Source organism: Saccostrea echinata, unplaced genomic scaffold (genome assembly GCF_033153115.1).
Source record: "Saccostrea echinata isolate AGI-Se365-2 ecotype Australia unplaced genomic scaffold, CSIRO_AGI_Sech_v1 ptg000016l, whole genome shotgun sequence".
Classification (NCBI taxonomy): Eukaryota; Metazoa; Mollusca; class Bivalvia; order Ostreida; family Ostreidae; genus Saccostrea; species Saccostrea echinata.
The window spans coordinates 19,127,251-19,148,858 of record NW_026889765.1 but is presented as its reverse complement, the minus strand read 5'-3'; the positions used below and the strand labels follow the sequence as shown (position 1 = coordinate 19,148,858).

General features: G+C 31.2%; 1 protein-coding gene across 1 annotated transcript; it reads left to right on the top strand.

Moving 5' to 3' along the window:
- The first annotated feature begins 16,492 nt into the window (after nucleotides 1-16,492).
- LOC133188986 (uncharacterized) lies at nucleotides 16,493-20,356 on the top strand. Its single transcript, XM_061324442.1, has 4 exons — nucleotides 16,493-16,586; nucleotides 16,758-16,830; nucleotides 17,532-17,676; nucleotides 20,185-20,356. The coding sequence occupies exons 1-4, from the start codon at nucleotides 16,514-16,516 to the stop codon at nucleotides 20,227-20,229; spliced, it is 336 nt and encodes a 111-aa protein (XP_061180426.1). The 5' UTR covers nucleotides 16,493-16,513; the 3' UTR covers nucleotides 20,230-20,356.
- Nucleotides 20,357-21,608: the final 1,252 nt, after the last annotated feature.

Genomic DNA, 21,608 nt, shown 5'->3' with positions numbered 1-21,608 from the left:
GAACAGAAAAATAAACATTTAAAATCAATAAATATCATAAAGGTACCCCCCCCCCAAAAAAAAAAAAAAAAAAAGCAAAAAAGTCTTTATCAAAGATACATCATTAAAAAGCTTATTAATCAATTGCAATTTAAATACGAGGGCTTTCCGTGGGCTGGGGTGACATCTCTTACACAAACTAAATTTGTCTTTATAACATTTTCTGGGTGGATAAAATGTGCTGTTGGTTGATAAATTACGAAGTTTTAACATGATTAATTGAAAATAATTCGGACTAGTGTTATCGTTCACTAACACCCTGAGCAATCTCCGATGTAAAAACCTGTTCAGATTATTGAGGGAAAAACACTAATTTCCAGAATCAAATTCTTTAATTCATCATAAAGATTCTCGATATACAAGTAAAAAAAATTGTAATTATTATGACATCGTTTAACACTAAATATAAGAGCAGAGTTTGTACATATATCAAATAATGCTTATCAGATAATGGTAATTTTTTTCTACGGTTTTTTGTCTGTCTCCCCTAATCCAGTTGAAGAACATGACTCTTTTCCGATTCTTCGGCCGGTCACTTAGTTTCGATTCTTTGCACCGTCTGTGTCAACGCAGCAGCGATTGCGCGTACATGCATGAACGTGCGGGCGCGTGCAATGAGTGAAAAGACTGATATGCTTAATATAGCTGTAACTTTTATATTTTTTGATGAAAAACTTTGAAACTCATAACATCAATAGTACAAAGAAAATGACACGGTCAAATTAGCATTAATTCACGCGCATGTACGTGCGCTTTGCTCTGATTGGCTAAAACAAAATACTTTGAAATTAAAGATATAGGTATATATTACAAGGTTCTACAACACATTTTATATAAAAAAATCTTGAAAACACGCGCAAGCACGTGTGCTGCAATTTGATTGGCTGAAACTTTTAATGGCTATAACTTCTTTTGTTTTCAACAAAACAGGATAAAATTTAGAATATAAATAGGTATAATGGGTTCCTACATACTATCAAAATTGAATGCAAGGACATGCATGCAAGTGTGCTGAAATCTGATTGGCTAACACTTTATAGGCTATATCCCTCTCAATATTCAATATAAATCATTGAAATTTTAAACATAGTCATACAGTAGGCGGTTCTACAATATGATATATATGGAATTTTGGGAAAACAGGCGCATGCACGTGTGCTGCAATTTGATTGACGGAAACTTTAAATGGCCGTAACTTTCTTAGTTAACAACAATGCAGGATGAAATTTAGAGCACTGATAGGCCTAATGGGTTCCAACATTATGCTACAATCAAAATTGAATGCAAGAACATGCATGCACATGTGCTGGATTCTGATTGGCCACATGTAATACTTATATTACTGTATCTTTCATAGTTTTTAACTAAAATCTTTGAGACCTCACACATAGATATTTATTGGGAATCTCTTTACGGGGAAGACATGAGAAATATCTAGAAAACATGGACAAGTACGTGCGCTGAAATCTTATTGGCTAATACTTAAAACACTATAATGGCATTGTTTTTCGATGAAATACTTTTGAAAATAAAGTGTAAATTTATTTAACAAAACAATTGCCTAATTTAATGAAACTTGTAGGGTATGATGCCCAAAGTGGAGTAGGGGAGAATTTTGGGAACATCTGTAAAGGTTCCCGTTACAATTAGTACTAGTTATTAGTATCATGATATGAAGAAAGGACTTATCAGGGGTAGATCCAAGACTTCCAGTTGAGGTTGAAAAAAGGGTGGGGATCACAGCCTAAAGAACTGAATAGAAAATATAGGGACAGCTCTTATTATTTCTGTGGGTAGGACCTTTTTAAGTTAGTTTTTGTTGAATAAAATCAAACTTATGTTGATTGTAGGACAATAAGACAAGGATAAATGATACCTGTACATGTATTTAACTTATGACTGTGACCCACATATCAGCAATACAAATGTAGCTCTACTCTTTTTTTTAAACCATGAAAACCATAATGCGCAATGAAATCAAAAGTGTGAATTTTACACCATAGTTACATTTGCTAAAACGAATATTTCCTCATGTTTAATCTTTTTGTACATTTACATGGAAAATAATCATATAATTTTCGCGGATTTCTATCATTACAAATTCCTTGCAGTGAAGATATTTGGGGAAAAAAATATTCGAATATTTTGCAAGAGAAGAAGAGGGGGCGGGGGGGGGGGGGGTTAGCAAATACCAGTAAATATAAAATAATGAACAGGGCTGATTTATTTTCTGTATTAGTCCTACATTAGTGATTTTTTAACACATATTTTTCATATTACTCCAAAGAAACTCAAATTTAAGGCGACAGTGTTTTGATAAGTTCTGTTTACTGAATAAATCATTCTGATAAGTTGGGGCACCCCTTATCAATTAACCTTTAATATTTTCTATGTTTCTGTTTCGAAAACGACGTTCAAATTATTGTTACAAGTGAATGAATCGATTAGAAACAAGTCCTTCCAACTTTTTACTTCCTCCCTTTTTTCCAAATCTTTTAAATCTTTTATATGTTAAAATACTCGCAAGTTAAGGATCTAAGAATTTCGCATTGAAAGTCTATTTCCATTTCAATAAATTTTTTTGCAATTACTTTTATCCAGTTATAGCATTAGCTCTTCAGTTTAGGAACATTCGTTTTAAGATCATTTCAGGTACATGTATCTTGTTATTTTTTTCTAACAGCCCCCTTTCCCACTTTGTAAAACATACAACGTGTCTGGATGCGCATTCCAAAGATCAGTTTAATATTTGCAGGCGTGTAGGAAAAAGTCTAGAAAACGAAGTTGGACAGACTATCGTCGTTTGGTGCAAGTCGTATGGTTTTATTATGATGTTCAATTCTCAATACGTAACCAGGAGCGATGCATCGCACAAAAAATGTGTTCAAGGGATAGAAATAAAATTATATTAACGTATAGGGACTAGATAGAGTGAAAACTTTCCGAGACAGTCACAGAGATTATTTTTACTTTACATAAAATTCAATCGGTTAAACACGCAGTTGCCATCAAGACTGCAATGTAATATCAGTTTCCAACTGCTTTTAATTGTCTTAAATTGATTACCGGTATGAAGTTTGTTAGTAAGATAAAACTCTATCCGAATTAATACTAGTTTTAATTCAAAGTCATATACCTTACTATGTAAAATCGCTCAATGTGATTTTTTTTTCGCCCTACGATTTTACGTTACAAAAAATGACGTTCTACTAACATTTTCTTTTAAAACACCGTCATAATTCAAAATTCAAACTCTCTTTTTCAAAAAATATTATCTATATCGAAAAAATAAAAACGGCAAAAAAGCTAAAAGTCTACATTATCAATTCACAAAACCCCGTTAATTTTTGAGACAGGGAGCCATTTTTGATGATTCGTGGCTCTTGCTCATTGCATTTCACGCGCATTTCTATGTTACTGTTTACAAAAACAATAAAATATCCGCTTGATAAAAAATGTGTTTAATCATAAACATATTTGAATGTAATCAAATTGGACAGACTGAAATGTTTGTAATTCCTTCAAATCAAGTTCATTGACTAAAATATTCTAATTAGCAAATTTTTATGCAAATTTTTGGCTGTTATCATGCCATACTGTCCGTTTCGACCTACTTTTGTTGAAACCAGTCACATCACAAGGTCACTTGTTTCAAAACTCCTTAAAAATATTTATGTGAAATGTCTAATGCTCACATACATGTATAATCTTTGTATCACGGTGAAGTTGCCTGAAGCCGTTTTCCCTGTCATTTGAAATCATAACTTTGTCTGTAATTGACAGTTTTTTTCTGCATTCTGGAGCAAAGGAAAAATAACCTTATCGCAGTTTCCTTTATATTATCTTTCAGGTTCAAACAATTTTGTTTTTAAGTCCTTTATCCTTACTACACTCAATTTAACTGAAAAATTATTTGATTTTATTTTTGAAAACTTCAAGCTGTACTTTCAAAGAACAGTTTAAGGTATTTTTTATTGAAGATAAAACACAAATATTGCGTTTTATGTGTGAAGAGCCGGGAATTCAGATGATGGATTGTATAAAAATGGAAAGGAATATAAATAGATAGGGGTTTTTAGTTCAATGACGCCCTCAAAATATATTCCCATTAGTTGTTTTCAAAGTCTTACTTATGCAGGAATTTAAATTTTTTATCCTAGAAATATTCTTTAGATATGATATTTATCTTTGATCTATGACGCCATATTGCCTGTTCTTGATGATTTTGAGTGTATGTTGTGTAATGTACAGAAATATTAAAGTAGAATTATATTATACATTTGAAATTCAATTTTCTAATTCTGAAGCTATTGTTAACTTAGTAATATTTCAAAACTGAATACTTGTACATGTTTCATAAAACGAAAAAAAGTCAAAACATGATAATTGATATTACTAAGATGTGAAAAGATCTCCCGGTTTCTACTACCTTAAATGCATCAAATAATTCTAGTTGCTTATTCGTTTATTTTTGAAATAGAGATGTTTTGATCAAAATATCTCGCTACAGTAAGTTGCAAATTTGATTTAAAATTGTTCAAAAAACATGAGAGAGAGAGAGAGAGAGACGTATAATGTGTTGCAGGAATACTTCAAGAAAAAAAGATATGGAATACTCCTAACGATATATCAGATTTTACAGTTTACACTATGCGTTGATATTTGTATGCACCATTAACCAAAACATTATTTATTAATTATTTTTGGAAACATTTTTTGTTCATAATATTGTTCTTGAATAAAGAGAAGAAAAATAATTAATGAATGATAATTGGTTTGTACAGCTCCTTATTAATATTTAATTTTAAGGTGACCCATCATTAGAATTTGTTAAAAAGTTAACCAAATTAGTTTTTAAAAATCTATCAGACAATGGTTAATTGTTTTTAACATACCTTTCAGAATGCGTTGTCCATGAATGTGTTTAAAGTACGAAATAAAATGAATCATACTGCAGACACACTGTCATTATCATATTATTTAGCATGACCCAAATAACCCCTACTATACCTAACAAAAAATGAAACAATACGATTACATGACAGTCCCATTGATAATTATACACACTTTTAAATGTTTATTACTTGTGAATTAAAACACCCAATTTTCATTCCACAGCAGGTTATTGATGCATAACAATAAAGTACTCCCTGCTTTCTAAATATTAATGCAATATACCATTTTTTTTTTTACTTAAGCTCATGGTGTATCATGATCCCAGAGCCTGTTCTCCAAAGATTGCCAATGAGAAACCCGAGCAACTTTTAAATATAAATAGTGAAGTAGTTATGTGTACAATCAATTTTTGAACGAAATAAGGTTGCAATGAACAAAAACAAGTATACACATATTCTACAATTTAGAAAACAAAAAAGAAAAATGTTAATTATAGGTGTACAGATATGCTGAAAATATACTGAAAGAAAGGTATACCGTAGATCTTATTTAAACTTTACGAGAATAATTTTTTCTGACATGTTTTACGTTAACCGTCTGCAAATTTTGCAGACTTTAAACGTCTGCAAAATAACCTTTGTGAACAAGTTTTGAAAAAAAAAGATAAAAATCGTGTTTGTTTTTTTTTTTTTATCAAAAAAAATAAATAGATAGATAAAATACTAATAATAACTAGATACTCGTTGCGAGCAAAGAGAGGTCTTCCTTCCGAATGACCATCCTTATATTTGATATTCTTTGCAAGTAAAATTACATTTATATCTGCTCATAGTAAAGACACCTAAAAATTTTTGAAAAGATTTTTTATTTATAAAAAAAAAGATGAAAAGAGCACAGAATTCACAAAGAGAGAGAGAAAAAACTGCTCTACATCATTTATCAAGATGAAAACGTAAATTTAAGCAAAAAATTAAGATAAAGTCGGGATTAAACCCAGATCGCCTGCGTGAAAATTTGATATTGAAACCACTACTGTAACACTAGCGTAATTTACCAGCCATCATCGATGTTTGCCCTGCACTCATTGCCTGAAGTAACTAGTGTCAGGCAGGTTATTTTTTTTCTCATAATGCTAAATTTTTTGCAAATAGATTCACATCGAAATTTGTTACTTGAGTTTTAACAATAACTGTTGGCAGAATAAATAATCTAATCTGTTACTGATGAAATCTATTAGAAACTATTGTGTTTACTTTCTTTATTGCTTATGCATTCAACTTTTTATTCTATGCAATTCCAAATACAGACATGTCCGTGTAATCTTTTTCTGTACTTCTACACAACTGCATCAGTCCATTTGTGAAAGGCGGGTCACGATACATATTTCGCGCCAAACGTCACGATTAAATTTCGCAACTTTTCTCTGGAATTTATCTTCTTTTGAATAAGTGTACGTGATAGCTTCAACGAAAATTAAAAAAAAGTATGTCATAATAGCCTGATTTTCGAGCTTAAGATATTTATCACAGTGTATCATATCGTATAAGGGCAAGGAATATTACCCTACTAATATCAAAGAAAAATATTTAAAAAAAAAAAAAAAACATAAAACTTGAAAAATTTGACTTTTTTAAATCGCTTCCGGTCGCGACCAGAAGCACTCACGACGGCACAAAAAGGCAAACCCGAACATTTAGAAGTCATGTTCTATGCTCTCCAACAAGTCTCCAGTTCATATCTTTAGCTGTTCTTCAGATCCTGCGCGGAAAAAAATGTCATTTTAAAATCCAAAAATGCCCAAATTCTTTCAAATGTAACAATGGCATTTTATAGCGCATTACCCTGAAAGTTTGATGAAATACCACTGAATAATTCTCGAGATATCGCGTGCACAAAATTTGTCTAAAAAATAAGAATAATTATAAGAACTAGAAACTCGTTGTCATATATCTCTGTCATCAGACGTCATTGGAGAATTCATTCCTCGCTCATAACACATCATGTGTTACCTTTGCGCAATACGTTTAACTCCTACGTATAAAAAAATAAAATGTGTGAAAATATGCAAAATTCGAACAGCAATAAATACCAGACAACACTTAGAGATAACATCGTAAATTTAAGCTAAAGAAAAGTGATTAAAAAAATTCAGACATTCTAGAGAATGAAACCGCCCGCCTGAAAGGCACGATCTTAATCACTATGCTATTGGTGACGCACACTGTGAAAGGAAAAGTGACTAATTTCTAGAATAAGGATTTTTATTTATTCTGAAATAAAGTATATATTAAGCATTCAGGTAAGACTTTCCATTATCCCTACCTAAATCATTAAAAATATTAAAAAGAAAAAAAGTTTTAAAAATCGATTCTTGAAATTCGCTTCAGATGGTGACCTAAAGCATTGACGACTCATGAAAAATTAACTGAACATGTATAAGTCATCCTCTAAAATCTCTGAAATATCTTACATTCATGTCTTTAGCCGCTCTGGGGGAGTTTGGAAGACAAAAATCCATTTTAAAATCAGGAAATCATCCATAACTTGAAACCGGAAGTAAATTTTCCAGATTCTCTTTCTGATGAACAAACTTCATATCATTGTCCTTTATCTCTGAAATAATCACTGAAATCCACTTTTCGAGATATCACCTGCACAAATGTGTGGGAATAAAAAGAATAATAACGAGATAAATTAATTTTAAACCAAATTATTTATTTAATCCTCAATTGAAAGTCTCTATTATCCCTACTGATAACATAAAAAAAAAAATCGGAAAACAAAAAGGTTGAAAAAATTAACTTTTGAAATTTGCTTACGGCGGTGACCGGAAGTAATGATGACACCAAAAATGACTTTGAACATCTACAACTCATGCTCTATCATCTTTGACATGTCTCTAGTTCATATCTTTAGTCATTCTGGAGGAGATGCGAAACAAAAATCCATTTTAAATTTGAATTTTCCAAATTTTCTTTGTGATGAACAGAGTTCATATCATTGTCCATTACCTCTCAAAGTTTCATTGTAATTTAGTGAATACTGTTTGAGGAATCGCCTGCACAATTTTTAGGAAAAAAGGGTAATAATAATAAGAAAAAATAGAATCACTCTAAGGTCATCCGTGCAGACAGAAGACCTTAATAAGAAACTGTAGAGTCACTATAAGGTCTTCCATGAAGACGGAAGACCTTAATAATAAATAAAATAAAACTTGTGTATAAGAAAGGTTAACTAATTAAGAGGTTGAAGCCATTGGAAGCTACTTATTTACCTATAGAATAAACATTTAACAAAGCTGAAAAAATACATTTTACATTAAATTTTACTTGAAAAAGACGTTAATGGTAATCTAACAACCAAGCTTTATGATAAACTTGATGACTAACTTTTCAATCTTTAACTTCCCTTACTTATGCAGCAATATACCTTCATCACCTGCATACGGGGTATATATCTCTCAGTTGATTGGATACGCAAGAGCATGCTCTACATATGTACAATTTCTAAAACGAGGAAAATTATTGACAAATAAGTTGATGAAACAAGAATATCAGCTGTCTCGTTTAAAGTCATCATTTCGTAAGTTCTATGGTCGATACAATGACCTTGTCAGCAAATACAATTTATGATTGAGTCAAATGCTGACTGACGTTTTTCATACTAATTGTTAGGCCATTATTTACACACTGAATTGTCGACGGATTTTTCCGTTATTTCCCGACCTTGACAGGGAGCACACGGCGGGTGTGACCGGTCGGCAGGGGATGCTCACTCCTCCATGACACCTGATCCAACCTCTGATGTTTGCTCTGCTCCTATTTTGTATTGCTTAATGGACTTTCAAGCTTGAATACTGTTCGTTATCTCCATATATTTCATGCTTCAAGCGTTTTTGCACACTGACCATTGGTTTCCGACAAGTGACCATTGCTGTTAGACCACGTATATTGCTCTATGTCGTCATTTTGTTCTATTATCTGACTTCAAGAATAAAATATGGGAGAAAAAACATTGAGTAAAGTCCATCTTAAGAATATGACTTTACTATCATATTACTGTATATGCTTATTTCCTTGAGAAAACAGGCTTTACAATCTTTAGGGATGTGAAAAGGAAAAAGAAAAAAAAAATCACTGTATAGACATAGATATATTTGTTTTTTACGTTTATACTTGTACCAGTACATATAACTTTAGGAATGTAAGAAGTAATTTATTCGCCCAGATACCTGAGACAAACCCAGTGATTGAATACAAGGTTCAGACAGATAAACAAAGCTTGATTGTTTGTTCACAGTTGAATATTTCTAGAGCTTAGGTGGAAAAACGAGGAAAATGGACTCAGGAGCGATATATGGTAAAATAGAACCTGTACCTCCAAATAATAAAGTATTGATTAATGTTCAATGGAAAAACTTTGATACATATCAATGAATAAAACAAGTTATATCCACTGAAAAGGATGCTATTTTTAATATGACAAGAAATCCCCACAAATCACATATAAAAAGTAAAGTGTCTTATTTTTGTATGCTCCTACATAATGTTGAACCTTGATCATGTACCAAAGCATTTAATTTACGATGAAAGGACGAGCTCGTTTTGCTCAGCTTTTGACATTATGCGACTGTATTTATGCAAGATTAAATGTATTGACAAAGCTACAGAGTATTTCATGAGAGTCATTAATATTTATAATTAATTGAATGAAGTATTTTAACAGAAAAAGGTCTGTAATTGTTTTTGCTGATAAGAAGAATTTATTTCAAATTGTCAACGGTTGTCTCTGCTGTAAGAAACAAAAGGAAAAGATTATGAAAATGATTTTTTTGATGATAGTTGTCAGAAAAAAATGATTTGAAATTTATCAAGACCTTGTAGCATACAAATGCTCTGAAGATAACACTAGGTAGTGAATACAGTAAAACACGTTTAAAGCGAACACGTTTATTATGAATTGACGCTTATAGCGAAGTGATTTTCACTCCCCGTGTGTCTTAACAAAGAGTGAAGCCAAAGGATATAACGAATTACGTTTATAACGAAGTAAAATCGCCAGTCTCTGGCACTTCGTTATAAGCGTGTGTTATACTCTATTCCTTCGCCTAGGGCTCGTTACAGAACACGGTTTATGAATGAGTCCGGTGTCCCGTAAATCACACTTTTTGTCATTAACAACCAAGTTTACAGAGATATACTTTAAATATTTTCACATCTATTCTTTTCTTTTTAAATTAGTACGTGGCACTTATGAGCGTTTAAAGGTATAATGCTTAAAGTTTTTTTGGATACATTGTACATAATTTTTTGAAGAATTTATGTACTTGGTGCATATTTGTATAATTCGATGTTTGTAGTAAGTTATTCTCATTATTCTGTCCAAATGTGTTTAAATAAACAATTGGTATAGAAATAGAGGTCTCTCACATCGAAAAAATAAGGATCTTAATCAATTTTTTATATATTGAATTAAAAACATTTTCAGTTTCAATTTCATCCTAAAAAAATAATAAAGTGTACAAAGTGTTAAAGCTATCGTGCAAAGTCATAAACCTATTACACGCAACAAGCAAAGCGGTGTCCGCCATATTTCTCTACTCTGCGATAGTTACAATTCCAAATATATGTGATCAATCGCGGTCACGGGCTATTGCACATGTTTCCAGAAGGCTGAGTGTGCACAGTAAACCCTAAATATAAGTCAAACTTGTACTGTCTGAATTTTAAAACTAAAAACAATACATTTTTTAAATGCTTTAAAAATAAGTTAAAAAAAAATAAATTCAGACATAGAATAAAATTTTACAAGCAAGTGAAATTTTACTCGTGAAAAATAAAAAGCAGACAGTTTTACATTGCTTACCAGACGCAGACAGTACAAGCCTGAGAGGTTGAATGGATCAAACGATAAGTATACAAAAGTTATAAAAAGTAGAAGCATTTTTTCCAATTTTTTTTTCAGCGCCTACATCAAGACAGCACACACAACAGCACGACATGAAAACAACAGTTACATGTATCTGTGAAACTGGCCCGTCCGGTTTTCTATCAATAGTAACGATCTTTTCATACCTCGTTGACTGTCCAGGGATCAGTTATTATCTGGAAAAATATTACTCACAAAAAATTTATCACCAGTAACTCAATTTATTTTGAATGGAACCATTTTGAATCATTTTTTCCTAAAAAAAAAAACATTCATTTTATATTCAAATCAATCTCTCTCTCTCTCTCTCTCTCTCTCTCTCTCTCTCTCTCTCGTAAACATGTACGCGAGCGTGCACGTTCATGCATTAATACAGAAATGTATTAAACTTTTCCTTGGAAGAAAAGGGATTCAATAATAAAAGTTATTGGTTTTTGGATTGCAATATAGAAACAATACAAACGAAATATAACTTTGGGCAATAATACAACAATACATTTATGGGATAATGTAGAAGTTTACTATGGCCTAAGTTTGTTTTTTTTTTTCTGCATGCAATTGTGTTATTTGTTTGCAGTGAAATCCTCGCTTACAATATTTTCTTGCAAAAGGAAAACAAAAATGTCTAAGACTATATAAATCTTTAGTAAACAAAAAAAAAAGCAAGTTAGACGACTTTCGCCCCCCCCCCCTCCTCCGTATAAAAGAACAATACAAACCGAAATTCTCTGAATGTCGCTGAGCTTTTAGACAATCATTTTCCATTAAAATTTGAACCTGGATTGTGGCTAAATTTATGCATATAAATATAATTAAAAAAAATACATATATTTGTGTTTGTTACATGTGCATATTGGGGTATTTTTTTTTAGATTTTAATTGTGATGGGTGGCAGCCCAGAGAAAAAAAAAAGAGAAAAAAAACTTGACAAGCAAAAAAAAAAAAAGGGGGGGTGGACATTACCTTTACTTGTATAATTCAACAAAAAAATGAATATTTTCTATAGTAAAAAGTTATGTCTGGAAAAAGTGTCTGTGTATTTGTGTGTGTGTGTGGGGGGGGGGGGGCTTGATGCTACTTGCCTGCCAAATATTCATGGATATACATGTAAGAAAGTGTGTACTTGTGTTTCTACGGTAAATCCCCACCTCCTCTTCCTGATAAAGAATTTTTGTTACTGTATAAAATGTTTAGGCAAATAATTGATTTGCTGTTCTAAATTATAGAATAAACAGAACATTTATTTATAAGCAGGTTCATTTTTTCTTGAACTTTTGATTTTTTTTTTCTTTTTGTGTTTCATTTTTGTTACTGTAGCGTATATTTGCATCCATAGTGTGTACATTCATTTGGGTTGTGCCGTAAACGACCATCGGTTTACAATGAATTTTTGTAGATACATTGTATAACACTCAGATACATAGAATAAAATAATATCAGGTCCCTGGATGACATGCCGAAGTGTGAGTAGATCCTATTTATAGAAAACTGGACAGTCCTGTTTGACAGATCAGTTTTTGTTTGTAACAGGGTCTTGGTGTGTACGGTATTGGAGTACGCCAAACACAAATCTTTGGATAAATATTGCTATACTTTTATAACTTTTGTTTTACTTATCGTATGATCCATTCAACTGATCAAGCTTGTACTGTCGGTATCTGGTAAGCAATGTAAAAAGCTCTTGCATAGGTTTTAGCGGAAATCTTATACTTTTATGCAATTTGAGTAATATCTTACTTTTTCCTAATTTATTTTATGTACTTTCTTCGTGAAATATAATTTATTTTCATTATTTTTTTTTTTTTTATCATACTGTATTTAGTTTTTAAAATTTAGAGGAAGACAGTACAACTTTGACTTATTTTAGGGCTTAGTGTGCACACTCAGCCTTCTGAAAACGTGCAATAGCCCGTGACAGCGATTAATCACATATGTTTGGAATTGTAACTATCGCAGAGTAGAGAAATATGGCGGACACCGCTTTGCTTGTTGCGTGTAATAGGTTTATGACTTTGCACGATAGCTTTAAGTTATATTTATCATCCTTATGTTAATAAATATAAAGTTATATATTTTTACATATAATTTATATTCAAATATTATAAGGGTCACAAGTTTTATATAGGTGTTATCACCCATTCCTTATAAATAAGACTTTCCGGGCTAAATCCAAAACATCAGTTCTCGGAATTCAAATGTTTTGCATAGGTATTTAAGGATAAATTCATTTCATCTGTATAACTATGTTTTAGAGAATTTAAAAAAAAAACACACTGGATTTTTGCGTTTATATCAGCTGAACAATTTTCTAAATATTAAGATGGATTACCTGTATAGAGATATATAACTGCCCACATTCATTATAGTCTCGGAATTAATAAAAGGCTAAAATGAAATTAACATAATGTTAAATTAGGTTTCTGACACATCTACAGGTTCCTGAAATAGTGTATGTTATGAGGTCAGACCACTGCCTGCTCAGGAAATAGGGAGACATCTCGCATTTATACGTAATTAAATGTAGCTGCAAAACAGAGATCTTGTTTGTGATATAGGGTTATTTATTAATTTATTTAATGTTTCCTTTCACTAAAATTTATGTCAATTTAATTCAAGGAGGCATCCGATGAGTCATAATGAGTTTTTCCAACATAAAAGATCCTGATGAAGAGAAACAGTGTTACTTATTATTACATTTTCAACAGTGAAATACTGTTATTTATTTACTGAATAAAAGTGATATTCTGACACAGTGTGAAAGGGTATCAAAATGGTATTCTCACAGTTTTTTTTTTTTTTTTTTTTTTTTTTTTTTTTTTTTTTTTTTAAATCCCTGGTCTGTTATAAGATAGAGTTAATGAGCCATCCTGACAGAGACGATTAGTTATACTGCAAAGTTTTTCCAAATATGTCGTTAAAAAGTTTTTCAATCTCGCAATCGCTTATAGCTATGACGTCACAACCGGTCAACTATGATGTCACAGCCTATGACACTGTGTTTCGAAGAGAGAGGCAAAGGAAAATTTTAAGAAAATGTAATAAACAGATAATTCAATGTTTTGTAGATGAATGTGGAATTGATTTCACTCGTGAGACAGAATTTGTTTGACATTTTCATATTTTTATATAAAAAAAAAATCCTGTCCCACTCTTGAAATAAATTCTATATTCATCTACAAAACATTGAATATCCTCTATTTATTCAGTTAGGATACCAATGAGGTTTGTCAAACTTAACGTTACATGTTCTTTGGCAATGTCCGTTGACCAGGAATTCCCAGCGTGAGAATTATCTGCCGAAATTGAGATGCCAGAACTATTTCAAAACAAACTGTACGTGTATATTTTTCTGATAGCAAAGCTTCCGTAAATCATCCCCTGTAAGAATCCGGAAAATAGAAGTTTTAAGTAACGGTGATACATTGCAAAATAACACTTTGTTTCGATTTAGGCAGCCACGAGAATAACAGTATCCTTCTGAGCAAATGTACCACCGAGCAATAGCAACTAGTGGGTTTATTCAACGGCCCCTATGACGTAAAGGTTTTTGAGTAAATAAATGAATAAGACAACCTAAAAATTATATAAGGGAAACGAAAAAAGAGATTCATTTTAGTATAATTATGTTTCAAGGATAAATGTTTTGCAAGCGTCCTTTTCCTACCACTTAATCCAATAAATGATAACAGTTTCACATTACGGAATGTAGAGATTTATGGTTTCCTCTTGATACATATTTTAACTCTTTCTTGATTAAAAAAAATTCTTTATAGTTTTTGCTCTTAACAATTTCTTGAACAAAAACCATTTACTGTTTTCCCCGTATACAGTAATATCCTATGAATAGGGAGACTTAACGAATTCCTAAGCTCTTTTATGAATGACAAAATGCAATCTTTAAACTTAAAAGCATTTTTATCTGAAATAAACGACCTTTGAAATAAGGCACAGACTTAGCTGATAAAATCAGTCTATATTTAAACTGTCCTTATTCTATTGATGCCAAATTTTAAAGCAATAAAAAAATTGATGCCATCTCTCATATTTTACAATACTTCCTGTCCTTTGTTCCTTAATCCGATAACTGCCAAGAAAAAAAGAGAGTAAAGAACGAGTTTGATGTTTGAGATATTCATACTTGTAAATTTCTTGTATGTGCGTATCCTGATATAAATGTATTCAAAGTATTTATTTTGTTACTTTGAAGAAGTAACTACATCAGTGGTTATTTATCGAATATAACACGGCAATGAATTGCCCAAGTTTTTGCCATTGTTTTTGCAGTACATATTTTGAAAAAAAAGTTCTGGATGCACAGACTGAAGTCATTCTTCCCTAATGGTATTAACAAACTAAGTGAACGTTAACTAGATCTAGTTCCTGACTGTTACAACCAAGAACAATTCTCTCCAAATCTACAGTTAATTATCAATTCTGGAACGACCCACACACATATTTATTACTTGCAATTTTTGTTTATTGTTCCTTTTATAGATAGTCCTAAAGCATTTCCAAATTTAGAATAGATCCAAACTCACATTTTAAAATTTCCCTTCTTTATTATCTTTCTTTCTTCGATTTCTTTTTATCATGTATAGTTACGCTATTTGAGATAGACTAAGACAGTATCCGATTTACTTCTGAGTCGTAATTAATTAGCGATAATTAATCCAAGCAAAATAACAGACGTTTTAAAAACCTTAAGATGACACATAACATTATGATGAAAATTTAAGTCTTACAAACTACAAAAGGAAAGCTCAAACATGTATAGTGCTCTTGCATCTTGTAAAATGGACTTTTCAAATAAATCTACAATTGAGGTTTAAGGTTCTTGAACTAAAAATGTGCCATTTTATGTAGCGTTAAGTGTTGATCTTTTATTGGATAATTGACTATATAATAATGCAAATGACAAGTTCATTCGATATTTTATGTTTATGGTTTAAGATTGAATGGAATTGAATCAACTGATGCGTACATAATTTATTTGGTAAAGCATGCTTATAACAGTATATTTATGTGGAAGGGACAGACGAATTTACTTCGTTATAGACGTAATTTATCATATCTGATAAATTAACAATATAATTATTATAAGTCACTGGGAATAAAATCACTTCACTTTTAACGTCAAATCATTATAAGCGTGTTCGCTCTAAGCGTTTTTTACTGTAGTAAATATGAACAATCTTCACAGATATCTCGTCTCGATGACTATGAAATAATTGCTGTATTTTCTATCTAACGAAGAAACTAGACTACAAAATATATACCATTTTTGTATATGGGGGTATGTGCTGTACTATTATTAAGTTCAATAATTCAATAACCCTAATTTCAGTATCAATGCATACTTGTACATCTCAATTGATTTTTTTAAATAAAAAAAATAGCTGTCACACTTAAAAAACACATCTCTTATGATCCTACTGGATGTTAAATCATGTGGATCTGCATGACAAACATATACTAGACAATTAGCATTTCAATACGGCGTGCAAAGACGCCCACCTGTCGCGTAGCTTTTTTAATTGCATTTATGCAACATTTGATGTGTATAAAAAGGTACACAGTAGGACATACGAAACATTTGCATTTAACCTTTATTACGATTTTTTATTAACCAAAGTAAGTCTGCTCTTTTCCAATGAAGAAAAAATATTTTAATCATTCAAAGGTTGTTTATGGTGCAAGGAAAAAGAGAAATGAATTACAAAAAGGTACGATTCCTACTAGTAAATATTTTGTGCTGTTGTTGGTGGAATATTTGGTTTACATTTCTAATGGAATAATAGTGAAATAAGATTAAATCACTGCATGTTGATAAAAATGCATTTCTTGTTTTGTTACCTGTGCGAATATGAAACACTTTTTGTTTGCTTTCTCTTTAGATGATCTTAGGAAAAGTAATTCCATTCAATCGAATGGAAAGAATACCAGACATTCATTGGGCGTTGGAAGTATGTGAGTAAAAACGTCTTCAAATAAGCTTTGATTTACTACTGTATTAGTGGAGTTTTAACAAATATCTGAAAAGTATCTTTATGATAGTCACAACCCGAATCAGGGCCATTGAATATGTTAATTAATAAGGATACGCCAAAGGAGAGGGTGATATGAATTCTCACAAGTTAAGTATCTTCAGTGACTAAGATTCAATATGATTTACATTATTTTTAAGAAAAAATGTTTTGGTTGATATTATTTATTTTATTTGATATTTATAAAAAATATCTCTTAAGAAATTATTGATCATTCCTAATTAGAAATCGCTAATTTTGAATATTGCCTAACTAATAATGCGTTACATTTTTTTTTTTTATCAATTCATTACTCTGTATAAATGTCGATGACAAAAAAAAAAAAAAAAAAAAAAAAAAAAAAAAATAAAAAAAAAAAAAAAACTTACCGGTTTGATTACATGTAGCAGAACATCGATCTTCTGCATTTAGTTAGTAATACGCACACATGTAACTTGCATCATCGATAGATCTAAAATAACTGCGGAAGCAAAAAACAATCATATGATTAATTGAGTGAAATATGAAATAGTAAAAAAAAAAAATGAAAAGTTATCGTAGAATTTTCTATACACACTGCCTAGACTAATTTTAATTTCATTATATCAAGAAAGTATTTTTTGAGTATACTATTATGATCTGCAGGGAGAAAAGAGAAACTTCCATAATACTCGAGTTGTGGATAGAGTATATCAAAGAGTTGAAAAGCAGAAATGTCAGGATTTCAACTTTGGAGAAATATTATTCAAATATGGATTTAATATATGAAAATATGAATCAACGAATAAAGGCAAGTGTTGATTCTCTCTCTCTCTATTTGTGTGTGTGTATGTGTGTGTGCTTGTTTGTTGTTTAACGTCCCTCTCGAGAATCCTTCACTCATATAGAGAGGAGATGCCACCACTTGCCTGTGGAGAGCTGCAAATTTTGACCCATACTCGGCACTCAGGGCCATTGAACAGTGAGGGATCTTTTTCCGTGCCAGCACCAACTGCGACAAGGGGACCTCGGTTTATACGGCCGTCTCATCCGAAGTACCTGTCTCCACGTCCCACAGTGGAGTTCGAACCCGCAACGTAGGGATCAGCTCCTTACTCCGCGGCTCTAGAACAGACGCTCTAACCACTGCGCCACTATGCTAGATGTAAAAAGAACAAATCTCCTTACTTTGTTAATTTTTTATAGCATATTTTCCTTTATTTGGTTTTATGAGCAGGGTCATTCCTCAGATGATTTGAAATTATGACAAATATACGTATGCGTACATGTATATAGTAGTAGGAAATTGATGAAATCTTATGTTATTGTTATGTTTATTATAGAAGAAAAATGACAATATACAATAAATAGAATTTGCATTTCATCAAATTTTACCAAGCAACTTTTAGCAATAAAACATCATTCCGAGTTTTAAAAATTAAAATTTCTTTACGTTTTTATTTTTTTCAACATATCTTTGTCATTAGAGAATTTATGAGACGAAAAGTTGTATGATTTTAATGGAAAGACATAGAAAAATTATATATTTATGTTATATGGTAGAGGAAAATATCTTTTTCTAGATTGACAAAACTACGGAAGCCCGTTGAGGCCAGTTCAGAGAGAGAAATATTTTCATTGCGTTTAAACGCAATAATTATTGCGTTTAAATGCAAAACATTGCGTTTAATTGCAATAATCATTGCGTTTAATCGCAATGTATATTGCGTTTAAACGCAAAACACTTTGCGTTTAAACGCAAAAGATTGCGATTAAACGCAATCTTTTGCGTTTAAACGCAACACTTTTGCGATTAAACGCAATAGTTTTTGCGTTTAAACACAATAATATTTATGCGTTTAAACGCAATAATTTTTGCGATTAAACGCGATACTTTTGCGATTAAACGCAATAGTATTTCGATTAAACGCAATAATTTTTGCGATTAAACGCAATAATCTTTGCGTTTAAACGCAGTAATCCTTCCATATAAGGATTTGTTTTGCATTTAAACACAATGATACTGTAGTTTCAAAATCAAACATGAATTAGTCAAAGCTTATAATTACATGTACATGTACTAGGATCCGACACTTCAACTTTAGGAAGATCCGATTTGTTCTGTGTCTTTTTGCAAATTTTTTCAGTTTTTGAAGATTTTAGCAAAACAATGGCATCCTAACAACCTGAATGTCTTAAATGTATAAGAACCCAAAACTCTTAATGAAGTCTCCGATCAATTGCTGACGTATATCACAACTTATAGAGAATGTTTCAGTGGTATTAATAGCACTTTTCAGTTTGATACATGTAGTGCACATCAATCAATCTGTTTTCATTTGATTTTGATTTTTATCTCATATAAACCCATCACATATGTTCTTGTGTTTACTGTGTGCAACCATAGGAAGGGTTATGAATGTACATTAAAGTCTAAATACTTCATCATGTTGTACGTAATTCCAACATTTCCTCAGTCCTTTCAAAAAATCCCTTTATACATGGGTTAAACTTTTGACCGCAACGTAGGGGACAGTTTTTTTAAACAGAGCAACTCTCCAAAACTTCATTAAGAATGTAGAGAATAATAAGCTTAAGACATGTCTCGTTCTTAGGTTGCCTCTGTTTTTACAACCCGACATTTTTTTTTTCTCCTCTATCAATTCTTATTAGTGATTTATCCTTTCAGAGAGGGTTTGCTCGGAGAATTCTGATTCTATAAAGCTAAACAATACGCAATGTCCTCATGAGTAAAAAGAGAAAGAAATAAAAGATATAAGTATGCGTGGGTCCACTGTACACTGCAAGGTGTAATACAAATGACTGCCTTTAAACACAAAGATTATTGTCTTTGAATTAAAAGATTATTGCGTTTAAAGGCAAAAGTATTGCGTTTAATCGCAAAAATAATTGCGTTTAATAGCAAAAATATTATTGCGTTTAAACGCAAAAACTATTGCGTTTAATCGCAAAGTTATTGCGTTTAAACGCAAAAGATTGCAATTAATCGCAATCTTTTGCGATTTAACGCAAAGTGTTTTGCGTTTAAACGCAATATACATTGCGATTAAACGCAATCTTTTGTGTTTAATTGCAATGATTATTGCGATTAAACGCAATACTTTTTGCGTTTAAACGCAATAATATTTTTGCGATTAAACGCAATTATTTTTGCGATTAAACGCAATACTTTTTGCGCTTATACGAAATACTTTTGCGTTTAAACGCAATAAAAAATATTTCTTTCTCTGAACTGGCCTTAACGGGCATCAGTACAAAACAAGTTTGCCAATTCTAACAAAATAAACTTTATTTTCAGGCTTTGGAAGAGATGATAAGCCACAAAGAGAAAGAAGCCAAGTGAAAGAAGAATTTTTACTGATATCTTTATTTTCAATTCTTTATTTACAAGGGTAATGACGTATAGCAATATGAGAGTTCAGGGATATTTATAAAAAAAATTCATAACATTAAAAAGAATGGGTAACCCATGGATATTTCTTGATACTGAATGCTTTGATCTATAGCACATTTGTTTTTGGCAATCATATAAGACTTGATGATTTATCATAACATTTTGTTTTGCGAGTAACTAAACTGAACTTTTTCTAGTGATACATTAATCAAGTTAATATCGTTTTCAAAGACATGATTTAAAAAAAAAGTAATTAAAATAGCCATCACATTTAAGCAGAACGTCAATCAATTTTTTTTTTACTGTCACAAATGCTTAAAGATGCAGATGATTATTTTATTATTTGATTGTCGCCTTTTGAAACGTAGCAGATGAACACTTTTCAAGTAATTTTCAATTACACTCATTTTTATTTATCATTCTTTTTTGACCTATTACAGTACTAAAATTCTCTACACAAGATTATTCCTTTATTTTGACAAATGCGATAGAGAGTTCTATTGTGTACAAGACTTGTTTGTCCTTCAGATATCCATAAATGCCTCAGGGGCTATAATGTTTTACTTTCGAAGTAACACACACACACACACACACACCCACACACACACACACACACACAGAGAGAGAGAGAGAGAGAGAGAGAGAGAGAGAGTATCTTTTATGTAGTATACTTTTTTGATAAAAATATGATGTATCAATTTACCCCTGTTTTACTTTACGTTAATACTTTTTGTATATATTAAACGTGTTTTATTCCAGTTTTCTTCTGAAGTCCGATTAGGAGAATATATCATTCATCTGAACTCAATATTGTTTTGCTCCTATTTTGTTTTTTTTTATAAACAGTTGCAAAATTTTATATATACATTAATTTAAATAAAACAAAGCGATTGTGTCTATACTTTTGATAATTAAGGGGGAAATTAGTCCAATTTGACGAGAACTTGGCTGTTTTGGTTTACATTAATTTGTTATGCATGTCTACGCGCTGTAGAATTAATCTAAAGTACATGTTAATTAGTTTGCTTTTTTTTTTATTAAAGATCAGAGAACAAACTGTTATCAATTGTGAATGTGTATTAGGTGAAAAATAAAACAGATTAAAAACAACTTGTTAACATTGTAGTTATATTAAACTGACATTTAATGAAATAATGTGAAATCACTAATTTTGTTAAGGGTTTAATATTTGTTTGGTTTTGGTGGTGTATATGGAGAAACCCATAGTTAAAATAAAGTTTGATACGGTTTATACAGACAACATCTATTGTAAAATCTCGTTTTACAACAAATATGATGGTCTGAGTCAGCAATTTCGGATCAAAAGA

Bases quoted from the DNA above. Each gene is read 5' to 3' on its own strand.
- LOC133188986 (XM_061324442.1), top strand. From the start codon at position 16,514: ATGAAGAAAAAATATTTTAATCATTCAAAGGTTGTTTATGGTGCAAGG. The intron at 16,587-16,757 runs GTACGATTCCTA...CTTTCTCTTTAG, and splicing joins GAGAAATGAATTACAAAAAG to ATGATCTTAGGAAAAGTAAT. The intron at 16,831-17,531 runs GTGAGTAAAAAC...TATGATCTGCAG, and splicing joins TCATTGGGCGTTGGAAGTAT to GGAGAAAAGAGAAACTTCCA.